The sequence below is a fragment of the Heteronotia binoei genome, chromosome 21, assembly GCF_032191835.1.
Source record: "Heteronotia binoei isolate CCM8104 ecotype False Entrance Well chromosome 21, APGP_CSIRO_Hbin_v1, whole genome shotgun sequence".
NCBI lineage: Eukaryota > Metazoa > Chordata > Lepidosauria > Squamata > Gekkonidae > Heteronotia > Heteronotia binoei.
Genome location: NC_083243.1, coordinates 132,192,501 through 132,213,406, shown reverse-complemented (window position 1 = coordinate 132,213,406; position 20,906 = coordinate 132,192,501). Strand labels below are relative to the sequence as shown.

Sequence of the window (20,906 nt, the reverse complement as noted above, 5' to 3'; positions counted from 1 at the left end):
CCTGCTTAGTTCGCAAGCCCCTAGTGGACATAGTCTTTTAGGTACGCAGGCTTGCGGTGCTTTCGCATCAACCACCTAAGCACCAGAGTTGGTAGCGATGTGGTGTCTTCTTCAGGCATTGCCGGTGGAGGCCCTGGTGCCAAAGGGGAATCTGCCGGCTGGACTGGGTCCTTCAAGGTTTCTGGTGCTGATGGTGGTCCTATTTGTTCCACTGGTTCTGGCACAGGTGTAGCTGCTGGTTCTTCTGCTTCCTCTGGCTCAGGGATTGTTTTGTCAAGAGCAGGAGCCGGGGAGGTTGCGTTCTCATCCTCGTCTTTCCCCCCGGGCGCCTCTTGCGCATGTATTTGGTCAATGTGTCACCTTATTGTGAATCCCCCCTCTGAGGTGACTTCATACATGATGGCCCCTAGTACTCGGGATACTCGTGCTGGTATCCATGCTGCCCCCCCCCCAAGTTTTTGGCAAACACTAAGTCCCCTGTGTCGAACCCCCGGGGGGCCCGGACTGCCTCTGGCACCTCTTGCAGGTCGGGTGCGCAGTCCAGGTGCATGCGATCCAGGAGGGTTATCAGCTGCTGGCCCATGAGAAGCTCTGCTGGGCTGCAGCCGGTGACCGTACTGGGGGTGGAATGTTGCGCTAGGAGGCACTCAGCGAGGCATGCTTTTCACTCTCCATATATAATGCGGCGGAGCATTTCCTTCATAGCCCACACCATTCTTTCTGCTTTGCCATTTGTGGCTGGGTGAAAGGGGGCTGGCCTTATGTGTTTTATTAAATTCCGGCCACAGAAATCCTAAAACTCGGATGAGGTGAAGGCCGTCCCATTATCAGATACCAGTGTGTCTGGAAGGCCATGTGTGGCGAATACCCTGCGTAGCGCCCCTATTGCCAGCCAAGAAGAGGTGGAGGCCACTGGCACTACCTCTAACCATTTGGAGTAGGAGTCCACAATAAGGAAGAATATGTGCCCCTGCAAGGGCTCCGTGAAGTCGAGGTGCAGGTGGGACCAGGGGTTGCAAATGGTCTTGCATTGTTGGGCCGGGGCACAGGGCGGTGCCGGACGGGTCTCCTAGCATGGCTGACATCGGGCCACCCAGGATTCAATGGCGCCGTCAATTCCTGGCCACCCTACATAGCTGCGGGTCAGCGCCTTCATGCATACAATCCCCGGATGCGTTTTTTGCAGCGCTGGTAGGACTCGCTGCCGCAGTACTGGGGGCACCACCACCCTACTTCCCCACAACAGGCACCCTTTATGCACAGACAGTTTGTCCCAGCGGGATGCAAACGCAGAGAATTTCAAACCCATCCTTCTGGCCATCCCCTCCACACCCAGTCCAGAACTCGGGAGAGAGTTTTGTCCTTGGACGAGCAGTGGGCAATGTCCTTCGCGTGCACAGAGTGGTCTGAGAGGGCTTCCAGTGACATGATCTGGAATGCCGGGACCGGGTCTGGGTCCATGGAGGGCAATGGCAGGCAGCTCAGAGCATCAACGTGACCCATCGCTTTCCCAGGGCGGTACTTAAGGTCATACAGATAACCCACCAGGAAGATGGATCACCTCAACACCTGCGGTGAAAGCATTTGGGGCGTTTGTCAGTCAGGGGTGAACAGGCCCAGCAGGGGCTTGTGGTCCATCAAGATAGTGAAGGGCCAGCCATACAGGTAATTGTGGAATTTTTTTACCCCTGCCACGATAGCCAGGCCCTTTTTGTCAATCTGAGCATAGTTTTGCTCCAGTTTTTGTAAGGTCTTTGAATAATAGGCTACCGGGACCTCGCGCTCATCCAGCAGCCTGTGGGCCAACATGGTGCCAACCCCGTAAGGCGATGCTTCGCACGTGAGCATGACAGGTAGCTGCTCATCAAAGTGCGCCAGCAAGCTATTTGAAGTCAAAATGTCTTTTACTGCCTGGAAAGCAGCGGCTTGCTGACAACCCCAAACCCACGGTGCTCTTTTGTCTATCAGTCTGTGTAAGGGCTCTGTTACCGCTGCCTTGTGGGGAAGGAAGGCATGGTAGAAATTGAGAATTCCCAAGAACAATTGTAACTCAGCCTTGTTGGTGCTGACCGGCACACCCGAGCTATGTGCCCAGCCTTCCCGCATGTATGGCAGGTCGTGCTCCTGAACTTGCACGTGCACCACTCGTGTGTCTCCCCACAGCTGGCACAGGTCTTGGGGGTGGTCGATTCTGTTGCTCGTGGCCTAGGCTTTTGTTGGGTTGCCTGATGCAGCTTGAGGACATCGTCCCTGTCTGAGTCATTTGACTCTGCGGCCAGTCGCAGCTGGTGGGCGCTAGTCCCTGGGCGGCGGGCCTTCTCTTTGTGCGCATCCTCGGTGGCAGTGGCTATTTGTAGGGCCTTCTCCAAGGTCAGCTTTGATTCCGTCACAATTTTCCGACGTGCCTTCCTGTCCCTGAGGCTGTGAGTGAACTTCACGAGCAGGGTCTCTTCCAATTGTGTGCCGTGCTCCGCCTTCCTGCCCAAGTCTCGCAGGCGGGCTAGGAAGGTTGCTATGGTCTCGTTTGGCTCCTGGAAGCTGTTGAGGAACTATAGCTTCCAGGTGAGGAGAGCAGACTTCAGGATGAAATGGCCGGTCAGCGCCTCGATGATCTTGTCAAAGGAAGACACTTCAAGCATCTCTGGTGCGACCAGGCCCTCTGCTAGCTGTAGCATGGTGATGCCACAGTTGCTCAGCAAGATGGCCTTCTTTATTTTGGGTTCATCATCCTTGATTCACTGTGCCATGAAGTGGGACTTGAGTCTTTTGACCCAGGCTTCCCAGGCCTCGGGCTGTGCCATGTCGAACTCTGGAATGGAGTTTTGCGATCTGGATGCTGCGGCCATGGTCGGGCTGGGCAGTGCTGCTTGTTGCGCGGTGGCACTGGAGCTCGGTGTGCTTGGCTGTGCTGGGGTGCCCTGGACCTTGCTCATCCAGATCCCATTCTTGTCGCCACTATAATACGATGGGTTCTAAGCATGGCAGTCTCGGAGTAAGTCATAACAAGCTCTTTAATAGGAATTACATAGTAAAAGATTACAGTACAAGACTGGCGTTGGGGCCCACGGGCCGAACTTATATGCATCTCTAGGTTCCCGCACAAGCACGTTATTGGGTCATTCAAACTGCTAAGGGCTTGTGATTGGTCCTGGGCTGAGGGGGTTTGAATCCTACAGCCCTTTGTTCCCAAGTCCCCAAGCTCAGTCTGTATGGCTCCAATGAGCCAGGCGGAAACACCAAAGTCTTCTCTTGTCCACATTCATAACAGAAACCCACAAGTGTTGTACAATAGGCATAAGCCACCTGGGTCTGGCTCCACAGGAATGAAACATGACACACTTTCTTTGTGCTTGCCTGTAAAAAGGAGCTGTAATTTAGTGCAAGAATTACTTCCAGTCAGCATTTATATGTGTAAAGAATACCATTGCTAATTATTCTGATAGGGAAATATATATATCCTTTCTTTCAGATGGGCCATTAAACATGAAGGGACAAGTAAGCCTGGTCAGTGGAAACAATCAAAAGTGGACAATCCTTTATGGAATAAATTGACATATATGTGGCCTCTGCTTTCGAATGGAGAACTTAATGAGGTAATTTGATATATGAAAAATACTTATATATATTTACTCAAGCTGTCTGCACAAATAGCTTTAAAATATATAAATACAGATATTCCTAAATGTACAAATGAAGAGGATCTATACTATGTAAATTATGTGCTAATATATAATTACTGAGACCACAATCCAGAAATAATTTCTATAGACATGCTAAAGGTCCTCTGCTTGTATAGCAGGCATTTTGTAAAGGACCTCTTCATGTAGCATGCGGAGCTACTGTTTAAGAGTAATTCAAACTGCTCTTGGGGATGGTGGAGCATGTCTGGAGTTTTATACATTTCCAGAAATATTTTTTTCTTTGTGTCTGTGGCAGTCATTGTTAAACCAGCTTGATAATATTATTCCTTTAAACACAAACCTTTTTCTTTTTGGTGTCTGATAGCCAAAATTATCTGTTGTGCTTAACTCCATACATTAGTTTCACTTTCCTGAGGCATAAAGTGCCATTTTGGTGATTTCTAGAATTGAATATCAGGAAACAAACTCCCAAATGTTTCATTTCTACTAATATTTTGCATAGTGTAGTGCTGCCATATTTTGGCTGTAAGTGCTGATGGTTCAGCATACATATAATTTTTTTGGTTTCCTCTTCCTATCTGACAGGACCATCCAGGCTGTTGAATGAAAATAGAATGTATATAAACTAAAGTCAGAAACAACTTAGTTATAACAGTGCACCAGCCTAAAAGGCCTTTGGCCCAATAAAAAAAGGCCAATACCATGCTGGGAATTATTAGGAAGGAAATTGAAAACAAATCAGCCAGTATCATAATGCCCCTGTATAAAAGGATGGTGCAGCCTCATTTGGAGTACTGTGTACAGTTCTGGTCACCGCACCTCAAAAAAGATATTATAGCAATGGAAAAGAGTGCAGAAAAGGGCAACTAGAATGATTAAAGGGTTGGAACACTTTCCCTGTGAAGAAAGGTTAAAATGATTGGGGCTCTTTAGCTTGGAGAAACGTCGACTGAGGGGTGACATAATAGAGGTTTACAAGATTATGCATGGGATAGAGAAGGTAGAGAAAGAAGTCCTTTTCTCCCTTTCTCACAATACGAGAACTTGTGGACATTTAATTAAATTGCTGAGCAGTCATATTAGAACTGATAAAAGGAAGTGTTTTTTCACCCAAAGAGTGATTAACACATGGAATTCACTGCTACAGGAGGTGGTGACAGCTGCCAGCACAGACAGCTTCAAGAGGGGATTGGATAGAGCAGAGGTCCATCAGTGGCTATTAGCCACAGCATATTGATGGAACTCTCTGTCTGGGGCATTGATGCTCTGTATTCTTGGTGCTTCTAGTGTCCTGGCCCCACTGGTGGACCTCCTGATGGCACCTGGGGTTTTTGGCCACTGTGTGACAGAGTGTTGGACTGGATGGGCCATTGGTCTGATCCAACATGGCTTCTCTTATGTTCTTATGCTGCCCTGGCATGAAAACATCACTATTGGAGGCAGTTTATTCTCATTAATGTCCCATTGGAGGCAGTGTCTTCTCACCCAGCCTGCCAAGCCATGCAATGACAGTAGAAAGGAAGGGAGAAAGATTCTCCCACATAATGATCCCTTTCAACTCCAGCTTTCCCTTCAAACTCCTCACTCTCTGTCTGATTCTGTGCTGACCTAGGCATATGGGTTTTAGTACTACCCTCCAGTTTCAGTATGATACTGTTTCCTTCCCTTCCAGCATGTGAACTGGCCAGAGGTCAGCAATCATGTTTTGACTGTGTTTGTTCCAGGTGCTGCTAAGTCTCCTTTATAAGTCTCCTTCATGAGTTTTCAGTTTAAACACCTGAAGCTGCCTTATATTGAATCAGACATCTGCTCCATCCTGGTCAGTATTGTCTACTCAGACTGGCAAAGCCTCTCCAGGGCTACAGGCAGAAGTCTTTCACATCACCTCTTGCCTGATTCTTTTAAATAGAGATGCCGAGGATTGAACTTGGGACCTACTTCATGTAAAGCAGTGGCTCTTCCACTGAGCCGCAGCCCCTCCCTCCAGGCAGCATATTGCATTCCCTGGGAAAGATGCATGGGTGATGGTGCCTTCGTACTACCCACTTACATAAAGGAACTAGCATGTTGAAAAAAAGGAATCCTCTCTAAATCATAAGAGTTACATTCCATCAAAAGTGGTGTTACTACCAATTATTACTAACAGCCAATGGAGATTAATTACATTTATTTAAAACATTTTACATCTCTCTAAATGAATTATGAAATAACCATTAAAACTGCAGACAAAAAGTGACATCACATAAAACTGGCGCCCAAATCATAATCAAAACATCATTTGGTTCTCTGACAGAACATCAGGTAAGAAGCTTACCAGTCTGAAGGTCAGCCACACCTTGTAACTTGCTCTGAAAACAAGTAGAAAAATGGAATTTCATACTCAGGAAAATGGTTGTTCCTTGCCTTCAGGGCTATTGCTGTAGTTGCCCTGTTTCTAGTAACTATACTTTTCACTTTCTTTTCTGCAAGAATATGAAGTAGAGTCTGGTTTCAAGAACACAACTAGTAGTATGGAAGGAAAAAAATACTAATAATCATCTTTAAGCAATTCTTATGTGAGCATTCTGTTTGGTTTTGGCCAGTTTTTTTTTTTTTTTAGTAGGAATGCATAGGAACACAGTTTTGACTGGCTTGGTAAATTGGTTCCCCCTACCCCCAAAAAATTTCAGGGTTTCTCCACTGCCCTTGTCAGTTTCAAACAACTCTTGTCGGTTCCAACCTTTTGCCACATTCCTTTGTGTCCCCATTTTCTTACACAGAGCTTGAACCCCTCCCCCCCCCCCCAGCTTGGATTTCTTGTGACACTGTGCTTTGAGATAGACCAGTTCTTTTACGCTTGCATTGCCATGGTAGTACTGGATTATGCTGGGTATTCTGTACATTGAACTGATTGTGCTGGACTTGTAAAATCCAACATCTCTCCAACAGCTTGGACTTCTTTTGAGATAAATCAGTCCTTTTAAACTTGCATTGCCACAGTGGTACTGGATTCTGCTGGGCATTCTGTACACTGAATTGGTTGTACTGGGCTTGAAAAAATGCCCTCCCCCTTCATTCTATACTGCAGGGATTCTGTGGTTTGACATTAGTCCTCTTTTGCTTGCATTCATGTAGTTACAGGAGGCTATGAATTGGCTTAGGAACAAGCCAGTGACACCAAATTCATAGGGAAACTTCTCACTCCTTACTGTTACTTTGAAATTTGGTAAACATCTTGATTGAATGGAGACAGTGTCTGGAATGTATCCATTCACAAACTGCAATGAACCTCCATGAACAGCTTCAAGGTTTGGATGGAAAGTTTGTGCTAGTTGACCTCATCAACTTGACTTCACAAAACACAAACTGGCCAAAATTCATCGCAAACTTAAATTTATTAGGCAATTCATGCCCATCCCTAAATGGGAATGGCTGCTTCTTTCAGTGCAAGTGCCTTCCAGTGCTGAAGTGTTTCACTCTGGCATGCAAATTAAAAAAACAAATAAACCCAAACCACCAAAATCCACCCTTTCTGGGTGGATTTGGGTGGCAATCCTCAAAGGGGGGGGGGTGTTCACATTCCAAGGAAGAGGCTTTCCTGCAAATTCAATTCACAATGAAAATAAAAACTAAACAAGTTTTAAAAGGAACAAGGGAAAATGGGGAAAAACTGGGACAGCCCCACATAGAGTATGTTACAGTAATCCAGCCTGAAATTGACCATTGCATGGATCACTGTAGACTGGGAGGAGAAATAAGGAACCAGCTGCCTGACCAGCTGAAGATGGTAAAAGGCCAATCTGGCAGCAGTGGTGACCTGAGCCTCCATGGAAAGTGACGCATCCAGGACCACTCATAGGCTCTTCACCCTTAGTGCCAGCAACAGCAGTGCCCCACCTAATTCTTGATCCTGCCCCCTCTAATGGCTCAGATACAGGACTTCCATCTTCATTGGATTTAACTTCAACCGACTATGTTTTAGCCACCCAACCACAGCTATCAAGGTCCTGTCCAAAGTTTCTGAGGCGGCATCCATCCATCCAATAACGCTGGGTGTCATCAGCATGCTGCTGACAACCCAGCCCAAACCCCTGCACCAACTGGGCAAGGGGGTGTATATAGATGTTAAATAGTATCGGCAAGAGGATCAGCCCCTGCAGCACACCATATTCCAGCAAGTACTGCGGGGAGATCCCTCCCCTAGTGTCACCCTCAGTTCTTTACCATGGAGGAAGGAGTAGAGCCATTGCAAGGCAGTCCCCTGTACTCCTATGTTGATAAGGCAGTGGATCCAGAACATAAGAACATAGGAGAAGCCATGTTGGATCAGGCCAACGGCCCATCCAGTCCAACACTCTGTGTCACACAGTGGCAAAATATATATATATATACACACACACTGTGGCTAAGAGCCACTGATGGACCTGTGCTCCATATTTTTATCTAAACCCCTCTTGAAGGTGGCTATACTTGTGGCCGCCACCACCTCCTGTGGCAGTGAATTCCACATGTTAATCACCCTTTGGGTGAAGAAGTACTTCCTTTTATCCGTTTTAACCTTTCTGCTCAGCAATTTCATCGAATGCCCACGAGTTCTTGTATTGTGAGAAAGGGAGAAAAGTACTTCTTTCTCTACTTTCTCCATCCCATGCATTATCTTGTAAACCTCTATCATGTCACCCCGCAGTCGACGTTTCTCCAAGCTAAAGAGTCCCAAGCGTTTCAACCTTTCTTCATAGGGAAAGTGCTCCAGCCCTTTAATCATTCTAGTTGCCCTTCTCTGGACTTTCCCCAATACTATAATATCCTTTTTGAGGTGCGGCGACCAGAACTGCACACAGTACTCCAAATGAGACCACACCATCGATTTATACAGGGGCATTATGATACTGGCTGATTTGTTTTCAATTCCCTTCCTAATAATTCCCAGCATGGCGTTGGCCTTTTTTATTGCAAACGCACACTGTCTTGACATTTTCAGTGAGTTATCTACCACGACCAGAGATTGTGTTGAATGCTGCCATTAAATTCAAGAGCAATAGTATTGCCAACCCACCCTGATCCAGATGTCTCCAGAGGTCATCTGTGAGGGTGACCAGTGTATACTCCATCCTATGACCAGGGCAGAAGCCAAACTGAAATGGCTCCAGATGGAGGCATCATCTAAGATAACATGCTTGACCACCACCCTCAACCACCATCAACCCCATTTTATTTCTTTTCCTTCAAAGATTATAAGACAGAATTTGATGGCTTCATCTGTTGCTTTAATTAATTGCTAAGCATATGAAAATGTCTCTCTCAGGCATAGGCGATCTGTAGAGTAAGCTTCAAAAAAAGCCATTGACCATTATGAAGTAAATCACTTGCATGCAAGCTGCTCAATTGTGTGGGTTTATGCAACAATGGAGATACTTGAGAGCTTGTGCAATATAGTGACTGAATGTGAGTTTTGAGCCCAGATGCTCCTCATTTAAATCTCACTTCAGTCGTGAGCTCATGGTGGCCATTGTTCTTGGTTCTTATTGAAATATATGGGTACTGACACCCTTAAAGGGTCGTTGTAGGGATATGTGAAGCTCTTGAGACCCTCTGGGGTGCTATATGCAATTATTGTTATTAATGTTGTTATTAATATTTTTTATTATTTGCTGAAAGGCTTTTGACTGGCCCATTGAAGGGATGCTTATTCCAAATAGCCCTCCTTTAAAGAAACCTGCAGGCAGGAAGTCATACACCTGCATGCCTGTCAGACTGAGAGTGCTGAGAAATGGAGAACAAGACAAAAGCAAGGCTGTCACTATTATTGGACCTGATTTTACAACTATGATGAAAAAACAGTAAGAAACAGTAATTAATTTTACTATGATTTTAAAAAAATACTGCTCTTTTCAATTTCTTATTTGAAACATTGTTTCACTGCCCCCCCCCCCCCAATAACTATCCACTTAACTTTGCAGAAAAGAAAAACAAGGTTCAGTGCAGACACTAGTTTGATTGGGAATGCTAATGCTACTGGCTAAACAAGGTCATATGGAGGCAGCAGTTATAGGAACCAGCATATTCCCATGGAAAGATAGACTTGCAGTTTGTGCGACTTTTTGTGAAGTTTCTGCACTGATATTGTTTTTGGAAATTATTTGTCCACAGGGCTTCTTTTGTAGAAAAAGCCCCACAGGAACTCATTTGCATATTAGGCCACACCCTCTGATGTCACCATTGTTTCACACAGAGTTTTTTGTAGAAAAAGCCTAGCAGGAACTCATTGCGTATTAGGCCAAGCCAGCCGGAACTGTGTGTAACTGTGTGTTCCTGCTAAAAAAAAGCAGCAGTTTGGCCACATACAATCACCATGGCAATATAATAGGTTGTTACCTTACCACCAACTCCTATAGACAAGTACAGAGGGCCCAACTAGCCATATCTATGGAACAGTTCAAAAGGCCACATATATGTTCAGCAGCCTCTAAACTAATAGAAAACAAATGTACATTTATATGCTACATTAGTTACCGCCATGGTGTGAATTGGGATGCCTCTTCCAATGTGCACCCCCTTCCATCATGCTATTGTCATTGAGCATGTTATTAGTTGTGTACATGATCTTGTTGTATGCAACTGTCTCAAGACTGGGATTGGCTTCTGTCTTTAATCCTAACTTTGTGTCCTGCCACCTTGCTGTTATCTCTTTTGGTGGAGCCTGATGTGTAGTTTGATATAATCAGAAATGAACTCCTGTGTTTGTCAAATAACACATTAAATTCAGCAGCTCCACGGTTACCTAAATAGATAGACTATTTCAGCCTGCATAGCTGATAATTCTTAAGACAATATTTCATGGTTGCTAGTAACGAATGGTGATAGGAATTATGTTTGACAAGTTTCTAGTAGCATAAGAAAGAAACAGATATTAACAACAGGATTTAAGTAAAGCTAGCTTCTTGGACAGGGCCGGCCCTAGACTATCTAGTGCCCTAGGCAAGACTAACTTATTGACTTGGATAACCCAGGAAAGCCTGATCTTGCCAGATCTCAGAAGCTGAGCAGGACCAACTCTAGCAAGTATTTGGGTGGGAGACCTTCTTGGAATAACAAGGTTGGGAAGGTCTATTCAGTTCTATTCAGTCACCTCTCTGAATATCTTCCAACAATTAATAATTATGAAACACTCCCTTGTTTCAAGGCTACAGTTAATAACAGAATATGAAATCATGACAAAACTGTTAACAGCTACTATTTTATGGCAATTGCTACAAAGAAAGATAGAAGATAGCACAGAAAGAACTGGTGCTATCAAGTCTTAAGAAACTCTTAAATCCAGAAGTAAGTTCATTTGTCATGGTGGGGCTTTTGAACCAAGCACATTTTCACTGGGAAAGCAACTTCAAATTTTGCCTAAAAGTGATCTTCTGCCCCAGAGTGATAGCTGCCTGATTTAAGGGTGCTTGTCAGTCTTAGTTTTATGCACACAGGTTAAGTTTCAGATGTTTAAAAAACAAAACAAAACCCTGGGGGTATCTTTTTAAACAGAAAGAAGGATTTTATTCCAGCATAAACTTTTGTGGGTGTCAGAGCATTTAAAAAAGTTGGCTGATTCACAAAAGTTTAAGACCAGACTAAAATCCTGGCACTTCAGAAAAATAAGATGCTTCTGTTCCAGCTTCTATGAATATCAGAGCATCATATGCTGGCTCAAAGCATCCTTAAACAAGTTCTGAAACTGCTGACAAATATCACCTTTACTCTCTTGGGGGGGGGGGCAAAAAGAGATGGAAGGAGGAGAGAAACCTGCTGGGGAAAGACTAGGATTTTTAGAGGAGAAGGGAAGAAAAAGTGAACAAAACAATTTAAAAGGGGGAGAGAAGGAGTAAGAGAGAGGGTGGGAAAGTGAGGGAAGTAAAAAGCAATACTAAGGAAGAGGATGGAAGTGAGCAAAAGAGAGAGAGAGAGAGAAAGAAAAAGAAAGAAAGAAAGAAAGAAAGAAAGAAAGAAAGAAAGAAAGAAAGAAAGAAAGAAAGAAAGAAAGAAAGAAAGAAAGAAAGAAAGAAAGAAAGAAAGAAAGAAAGAAAGAAAGAAAGAAAGAAAGAAAGAAAGAAAGAAAGAAAGGCATTTGAAAGGAGAAGAACAAGCCAAGATGAGAAAGAGAAACAGCTGACAGAAGGCAAAGAGGGGACACATGCACTTCATGGTGGTGGCAGCCAGGCTGTTGAGGCTTGGGGAGTGAGCTCAGGCTACCAGCTGCCAGTAAGAAGCACTTTTCCGGGGCAGGGTGCTTGCAGGTTACAAAAAAAAGAATGGCGAGTGCTTGTGAGGTTTGGTGGGGACTGCACTCGCAGACTTGTGAGAGGGGCCAGCTCTGGGTGGAAGAGGGTGGCCAGCAGCGCGAGACTTGCCTGGGGAGTGACAAAATAAAAAAAAAACACAGAGAGGGCGGCTGGCAGCGCAAGACTTGCCCTCCTTCCTTCCCTCACTCACCCCACCATGATGACCCCAGCCTAAGCTTCCCTTCCTGCCTCCCTCTTCATGCTGGGTATTGAAGCCTCTCTCAGCACCCCGGGGGATTGCTAGCTCTCACCTCCAGCTGTCGGGCCTGGCTGTACTGCAGCTCCCGCTCTGCTGGGAAGGAGGCAGCTCAGTTTAACAGGAAACCTTCAGGGAAACACCCCCCCCCCCGCCACACACACATAAACTCTCACAAATGGCCCACCACCACCTGCCAGTCATGCTGTGCCTCAGACTACAAACACACACAAACATACAGAAGCACACCTCTCATACTCCACGTACACACACACACAAACAGAAGCAGCTGCTGAGGGGATAAGCAAGCAAGCTGCCTCGACGAGTGTTGGCCGGTGGCACAAGGCAAAAGACTCTGAGCCCATGTCGTAGCCTCCCTTCTCCTCCCAGCTTTCCCTCTCCTTCATGGGGCCTCCTGCACAATGGCGAAAAGCTCAGTACTCAGCTCGGGGAAGGGAAGGGGGTGAGCGAGCGTGAGACATCTTAGCTTAACGGTGGAACCCTTAAGGTGGTGGCAGAAGTGGACTCCTGGGCGGGCAGCCCTGCTCAGGGGCTCATCATTTTTAAAAAGGCTTTGAGGGGTTTGAGTCTTTCCTGGGCTTGTGCATCGGGACCTGTGCTCTTCAGAGGCATCTAGTGGCGACTTGAGGTAAAACACCGCTTAACTTCAAACCTTGATCAAGAGGCAGCAATAGAGCTCAATGTAGTCTGTATTGTAGGCTCTGGATGCAGCAGGCAGCTGGTTTAAAGTCACATCCAATTTGGCGCCCCCTACAGGCTGGCACCCTAGGCGATCACCCAGTTTGCCTAGTGGCAGGGCCAGCCCTGTTCTTAGGAATATTAAAGATCTTCTTTATGGTCCCTGTGCAGTCTACACACTTGGGTTCGTGCCCTTTGCTCGAAGCTGATCTCGGAGAACTCCAATAGCAGCGAAGCGTGTTTTGGCGGGCTCCTCTCCCGCTCTGGGGAGCAGGCACACAGTATTTATTTATTTATTTATTCTATAATTTATATCCCGCCCTTCCCACAGTGTGGCTCAGGGCGGCTCACAACAACGACAAAACAATAAAACAAGGTACAAAGTTAATACATTTAAAAGTCAAAACATTTAAAAAACCTAAAAACATTAAAATCTTAACATTAAACTATCCAGTATATTTCACTAAAATCTGATAAGCTACATTTATCTAGTCGGCATAAGCTAACCGGAAGAGGGTTGTCTTACAGGCCCTGCGGAACTGAGTAAGATCCCGCAGGGCCCTCACCTCTTCCGGCAGCTGGTTCCACCATGTGGGGGCCATTATAGAAAAGGCCCTGTCTCTGGTTGTCTTGAGACGGACTTCCTTGGGCCCGGGGATGGTGAGAAGGTTTTGAGTCCCAGACCTCAGTACTCTCTGGGGAACGTGTGGGGAGAGACGGTCCTTCAGGTAGGCAGGTCCCAGGCCATATAGGGCTTTAAAGGTAATGACCAGCACCTTGTACTGGACTCGGTATGTTATTGGAAGCCAGTGCAGAGCCCGAAGGCCCGGCCGGATGTGCCCCCACCTTGGGAGGCCCAATAACAGCCGGGCCGCGGCGTTCTGCACCAGCTGCAATTTCCGGGTCCGGCACAGGGGCAGCCCCATGTAGAGGGCATTGCAGTAATCCAATCTCGAGGTGACCGTAGCATGGATCACTGTTGCTAGGTCGTCGCGGTCCAGGAAGGGGGCCAACTGCCTTGCCCGTCTAAGATGAAAGAACGCGGACTTGGCAGTGGTTGCTATCTGAGCCTCCATCTTTAGGGATGGCTCCAACAGCACCCTCAGGCTCTTGACCCTGTCCGCCGCTGTCAGCGGCGCACCGTCAAAAGTCGGCATGCCTAGAACAGGGGAGCAGCTCCGCCTCCCGCTCAGTTTCCTTTTTTGCTGCCACCCTTACCGGACCTCATTGCCTTAGCTCCTCAGCGTTTTCCTCAGTGTTTTGTTGTCCTTCTTCATCTTCTTCAATTTCTTCAATATCTTCAACTTCTATCATCGTTAAAAAAAAAAAGGACTCTTTGTGAGACTTTTTTTTCCTTTGCCCCTCCCCCCCCTCATCCTGGCGGACAAAAAGGGGACCACCACCTTTTAAAAAAGGTGTCTAAAGTGTCGGGTGAAGCTCCCATCCATGGACGGACATTCCTACTGCCTCCTGTGCCTAGGAGAGGAACACAAAGTTGAGACCTGTGTCCACTGAAAGGGGTTGGGCAAACAGATGTGAAAAAATCGAGTTGCACATCTACAGAGCCATTTACTCGAATTATCGCTGATGCCCCAATCCTCCACTTCGAAAACCTCACTGCCTCCCTCCCAGAAGGAGCAGGGAGGTTTGGCTTCGTCAGCCACTTCTTATAAGAAGAAACATAAGACCGATAAAAAGACCAAACACCGATCTATGACACTGAAGTCTCCGACAAAGATGTCAGAAATGGCTGCCTCGTCACAAGCTACTACTTCAATCACCATTCCGACTTCGACTTCTAAAACTTCGACCTCAACTTCTAAAGCTCCGACTTCTACTACTGTGGCCTCGACATCTACAGCACAAGTAGGCTTGCCTATTACTACTCAGTTGACCATAGTTCCATCAACCACAGCTCCTTCGGGGTTTTCGACTTCGACGACTCCCCAGGATTCCTCCACAGTTATCGTTATTCCAGATAATGACGCCATCAATACGGAAGCTTTACTTTCTGCTACTGCAACTATAAACAAAACCCTCAATTCAGCTGGGTCTGATCTTTAGTATTGTCTGGATAACCAACTATCCGCAGCAAGAGAGAGAACGGCTTGGTTCCGTGAAGTACCTAATTTGTCTCTTTTGAGCCATTCACCTCGGCTCCCGCTTCTAAAATTGGCCCAATTTACATCCCATGGAGCTCCACTCGAGAGATCTCATTCGTGCTCTAGACCTACCCGCTCACGCTCATGCCATCAAAATTGATCGAGTTCTAGGTGTCGTCATTCGACTTCTAGGACATCTCATCAAAGTCAACGCCACTCCTGCTCAGCTTCCAGGTGAGGGTGCTCGACTTCAAAAGGATCCCATAAGAGCCGTCATAGTTCAAGATCGACTTCCAGACATCGTTGGACCTCTAGGCATCATAGATCGACTTCTAGAGTCTCCTATAGGGATAAGAACCACCATCGATCTTGTTCGACATCTAGGTATCGTTCGGCTCGTCATCGGTGCTATTCACCGACTCCTACACCCTCTAGAACACCTTCTGCAGAAGCATATGCTAGATGGTATCACCGTCACTACTCGAATGGCAAACCCTCTCTTTGTGATACTTATTCTGCCGCTTCCAAATCGACAGCAGCTACAACAATTCCTACTGTTCCTCAGCCACCTAAACTCACTCCTTATATAGTGTCCAAAGCCTCAGCAGCTGCTGGAGCTCCTTCACACTCCCTGCTCCTATTCAGGGGCCTATATACATGCCAGATGACCTCCTGCAGAAGGATCCTGTTGTCCCGACTCCTAAAGACACAGAGGACCCATGCTCGCACTCTTCATCATCAGTCTCTTTCTCTTCTGAGACTACCATTGCTTCCCGACCAACTTGATGTCATTACTCCTCCTAGTCCTCTGTCATCATCTGATGGAGCAAAACCTTACTTGGAAATTGTCACTAGAATGGCTGAGGCTCTGCACATTCCAGTCAATACAGATAAACCTGAAGTCACAAACTTAGTATATAAACTCATCCAGGACCAACTGCCACCGACAACTCTGCTGCCTATGTTGCCTGTTCATCTTGCAACTTTAAAGGAGGCCTGGGAAACTCCTGCCTCCATTCCACCCACTCCCAAACATCTTGATGCTCTTTACAGAGTGCAGTCTTCCGATGCAAAGTTTTTCGCATCCAGCACCAAACTTTATGATAATACACTCTGCTATAAGTCTAAACCAACTCGACACCTCACACCTCCCGAGTGAGAGGGTCGTAAACTGGATGCCTTGGGTAGGGTACTCTACTACCACGACGTTAAGCAAGCTTCATACTTATTTGGCTTACTTTTCTGCCTATAATTTCAATTTAGCCAACCGTCTGACACCACTGCTGACCCAACCTTCCTCATTCTGCACTGGATATAGGCTGTGAGGCTTTTTCGACTTATTTCGCAGATACAGACTCGACTCTCCACCAGAGTCTTCCTGCCACAGATGATACAGTATGAGAGCTGGAAGCCTGTGGCCCATCTGTGGGTCCCATATTGGACCACTTCAGCCATCTTACTCGGGAGGATGTGGACAGGATCTTGACTGCAGTGAAGCTGACCATTTGCCCATTGGACCCATGTCCATCCTGGCTTATTAAGGCAGGTGGTGGGGGCATCCAAGACTCTTTAGCTGATATTATTAACCTTTCCTTGGAAACAGGGACTTTTCCAGCTAAACTTAAAGGCAGTGGTCCGTCTGCTTTTGAAAAAGCCATCTTTGGACCCGATGGTCCTGGCCAATTACTGCCCAGTTTCGAACTTACCGTTCCTGGGTAAGGTAGTTGAGAAAGAAGTGGCAGAGCAGTTTCAAGGTTTCCTGGAGGATACTTCTACTCTCGATCCCTTCCAGTCCGGCTTTTGCCCTGGTCATGGGAAGGAGATTGCTCTGGTCGCCTTCACAGATGACCTTAGAAGGCATCTGTATCAAGGTGGGTCAGTGCTGCTACGTAGGGCACTTGCCTAGATCGCTCAGCACTGTTTGACACTGTCAATTATGATCTTATGACCCACTGCCTTGCTGACGTTGGAGTTCAAGAGTTGACCTTACAGTGGCTTTCCTCCTTTCTTCATGGTTGGGGACAAAGGGTGGCGATCGGTGAGCAGAGCTCTCGGCGGCATCCACTCAAATGTGGTGTGCCGCAGGGAGCTATTCTCTCACCAATGATGTTTAATATCTACAGGCGCCCCCTTGCCCAGATTGCCCGAGGTTTTGGGCTGGGCTGTCACCAATATGCCGATGACACCCAGCTCTATCTGCTGATACACGGCCATTTGGACGCCGCCAAGACCATCTAACCAGGGCATTAGAAGTCGTGGCAGGTTGGTTGCAGTTAAGCCGGCTAAGGCCCAGGTCACAACAGTTGCGCGATCTGCCTTTCACCATCTGCGGCAGGCCAAACAGCTGATGACCTAGCTACAGTGATCTATGCAACGGTCACTTCCAGGTTGGACTACTGTAACTCGCTCAGTGCAGGCTTGCCCTTGAGGCCGATCCGGAAACTTCAACTAGTGCAAAACGTGACAGTGTGGCTCTTAACTGGATTGCCTGTACGGGCAAGCTGCCAACCGATGCTGTACGCACTGCACTGGTTACCAGGTTGAGTACCGGATTTGTTTCGGGGTTTTAGTATTGACATTCAAAGCCTTACACGGCCTGGGACTGACATACCTGCAGGACCACCTCTCCCCATATGAGCCCTGAAGGAAATTGCGATCGGCCAACCAGCACCTTTTGGTCATCCCTGGCCCTAAGGATGTCCAACTTGCCTTGACTAGGGCCAGGGCCTTTTTGACCCTGGCCCCAACCTGGTGGAATCAGCTCCCAGTGGAGGTGCAGGCCCTGCCAGATTTGTTACCCTTCCACAGCGCCTGCAAGACAGAGCTGTTCCACCAGGCGTTTGGTTGAGGCAGGCGGGCATCCTCTACTCTGTTGCCTATACCATCGGCTGCCCCCCCACAGTGATCTACCACAGTGATCTATCATCTGAATCTTTATATTCGGACCACTGAAAGATTACACCTAAAGTTGCACTATGTGCTGCCCGTCTCTGCTATTTAATGTTGTTGTAATGCTATTGATTTAAACTGTATTTATTGGTTTTATTGTATGTGATTGGTTTTTTATCTGAATGTGATCCGCCCTGAGCCCGTCTGGGAAAGGGCAGAATACAAGTGAACCAAATAAATAAATAAATAAAACATGCAGCATCATGTTCCTCTAGAGTGCTAGCTACTTCCATTGCCATTCGTCGCCATGCTTGGCTCTGCTCAACCACACTCCAGCCCCATCTTAAGACAAAGGTTGAAGATCTCCTCTTTGATGGAGAGGGTCTTTTTCACACCACCACAGATGTGATCCTCTCCAATGTTGATGACAGCAGGAAGAAAGCAAAGCGTCTAGGGGTTTCCACCCCCACTTCTTCATCCAAGCCTTATAGGCCCAGGCAGTAGTCCTTTCAAAGGAGATACTACCCTCCTAAACCCTCAAATAATTGGAGGAGGGAGCCATTCTCTTCTGCATCAAGACCTATCTGCTCCAACAAACTGAAACCAAACCAGTCCATGTGTCCATCACCAACCAACAAGCAGTCAGTTTGACGGCCTTGTTCATCCAGAACTTCCATTAAACTCCATCACACACCCCGCCACCACCTCACCCCACTCAGGAACCAGACTTTCTCCCTTTCAACATCTTTGAGAGACCATAACAACAGATGTCTTGGTCCTCACAATCATCAGAGTGGGGTATGCCATCGAATTTTCCGAGTTGCCCGTATTCCCTCATTTCGTTCCAACTCCTCTCTCCCCGATCCTCCACGACGAAATATCCTCTTTATTGTCCAAAGGGGCAATAGAACCTGTGCCTTCTACAGAGCTCAAAATGGGCTTTTATTCATGGTACTTCGTCGTTACCAAGAAAGATGGGGGAAAATGCCCCATCATGGACCTGAGAGATCTCAACTGCTTTATACGCCCCCAGAAGTTCTGGATGATCACTCTACAAATGATCTTGCAACTGCTACCAAAGGATGCCTGGTTAGCTTCCTTAGACCTGCAAGATGCATATTTTCACATCACCATTTGGTCACGCCACCACCGCTATCTCAGGTTCATGATAGGCCAGCTTCACTACCAGTACAAGGCCCTGCCTTTTGGCCTTGCTATGGCTCCTCGAGTGTTCACAAAATGCATGGCCTTGGTAGCAGCAGCACTACGTCAGCAAGGAATCCAAGTATTTCCGTACATAGACTGGCTGATAGTGTCAACATCAGCCAATCAGCTGCAGATGGACATAACATCAACTTTGAAGTTTCTCAAGGACCTGGGCCTTTCTGTGAACTTTGTGAAATCGCATCTACAGCCCACCCAAATCCTTTCTTTTATAGGAGCTGTCATCGATACAACAGTGTTCAAAGCTTTTCTGCCTTTGGGCAGAGCCCAAACCCTAAAGAACTTGAGTCTTTTCAACATTTGTTAGGCCTCATGGCAGCCACAACTGCAGTGATCCCATTTGCCCGTCTCAGGATGTGACCACTGCAGCTGTGGTTTCTTCACAATTTCAAGCCAACGACTCATCCTCAGAATTTACTACTGACTATTCCAGAGGACGTCCTACACTCTTTGAACTGGTGGCTGCTGGACCACAACATACTAACGGGCAAGGACTTTCAACTTTCTCCATCCACACAAATGCTGACGACCGATGCTTCTCTCAGTGGCCTGGGAGTCCACTGTGGGAACTTCACAGCACAGGGATCTTGGTCCACGACAGACGGTATACGACACATCAATGCACTAGAGCTTCTAGCTGTGCAGCACGCCCTGAAATCTTTCCTCTTGCACCTGAAAGATCAACATGTTCAGGTAGCCTCAGACAATGTCACTACTGTTTACTATATAAACAAGGGGGCACAAGGTTGCCATCCCTTTGCAAACAAGCTCTACTTCTGTGGAACTGGTGCATTCACAACAATATCTTTCTCTCTGCAGTACATTTGCCAGGAGTAATGAACACTCATGCGGACGCACTCAGCAGATCAAGTCCCAGCGACCTAGAATGGGCGATCAACGATCACTACCTTCGACCTATCTTCCAGATATGGGGCCCTCAACAGGTGGACGCGTTTGCATCTCACACAAATGTGAAATGCAAAATCTTCTTCAACAGGGGTCCCCCCAATGGACTATTCGTCAGGGGACACCTTTCTTCATTGTTGGACAGGGAATCTATTTTACATGTTCCCACCGATACCACTGATATCCAGAATCATACAAAAAATACGCATGGACCACACTGACTACATACTGATAACCCCTTGGTGACCCCGTCAGGCCCGGTTTTCCCCTCTCCTGCTTCTCTCTCGAGGGACTTTTTGTCGTCTGCCTCTAGCTCCCGACATTCTGACTCAACACAATGGGAATGTCTACCATCACGATCCAAAATTTTTTCGGTTGACCACCTGGAGGATCAGACTTTAGAATTCCCTCCAGAAGTCAGAGAAGTTTTCCAGAATGCTCGGAAGCCTTCAACATGCAAATCCTACCAGCTGAAGTGGAAACATTTCTCACTCTATGCGGGAGAGCGTGCTGTGGACCCATACACAGCACCCTTACTGATGCTCTTCTCTTATTTGCTTTCCCTCTCTAGGACTGGCCTTAGTTTTTCTTCTTTAAAGGTCCATCTATCTGCTGTTTCAGCCTTTAACGTCCTGGTGGACAATTAATCAGTATTCTTGCATCCACTGTCAAAGGCATTCCTAAAGGGATACACACATATGAAACCTTCCATCAAACCTCTTATCTCCCCATGGAATCTCTCCCTCGTTCTGACACAGCTCATGGGAAAACCCTTTGAGCCATTGACCACGACTTCCCTACAACTCCTTTCTTGGAAGATGACTTTCTTAGTGGCCATAACGTCAGCCAAAAGAGCGAGCTACATATCAGCTTTCAGATTCGATCCACCATATACTGTTTTCCACAAAGACAAGGTGGTGTTGCATCCAGACCCAACTTTCCTACC

General features: G+C 46.8%; 1 protein-coding gene across 1 annotated transcript in view; it reads left to right on the top strand.

Annotated features, from left to right (window-relative positions):
- Window positions 1–20,906, top strand: part of DCDC1 (doublecortin domain containing 1) — a 777,962-nt gene that overhangs the window by 650,366 nt on the left and 106,690 nt on the right. The window contains exons 18-19 of the mRNA XM_060262385.1: window positions 3,470–3,593; window positions 9,279–9,460. Of these exons, the coding sequence (XP_060118368.1) occupies window positions 3,470–3,593; window positions 9,279–9,460 (306 nt within the window). The remainder of the gene's footprint in view (window positions 1–3,469; window positions 3,594–9,278; window positions 9,461–20,906) is intronic.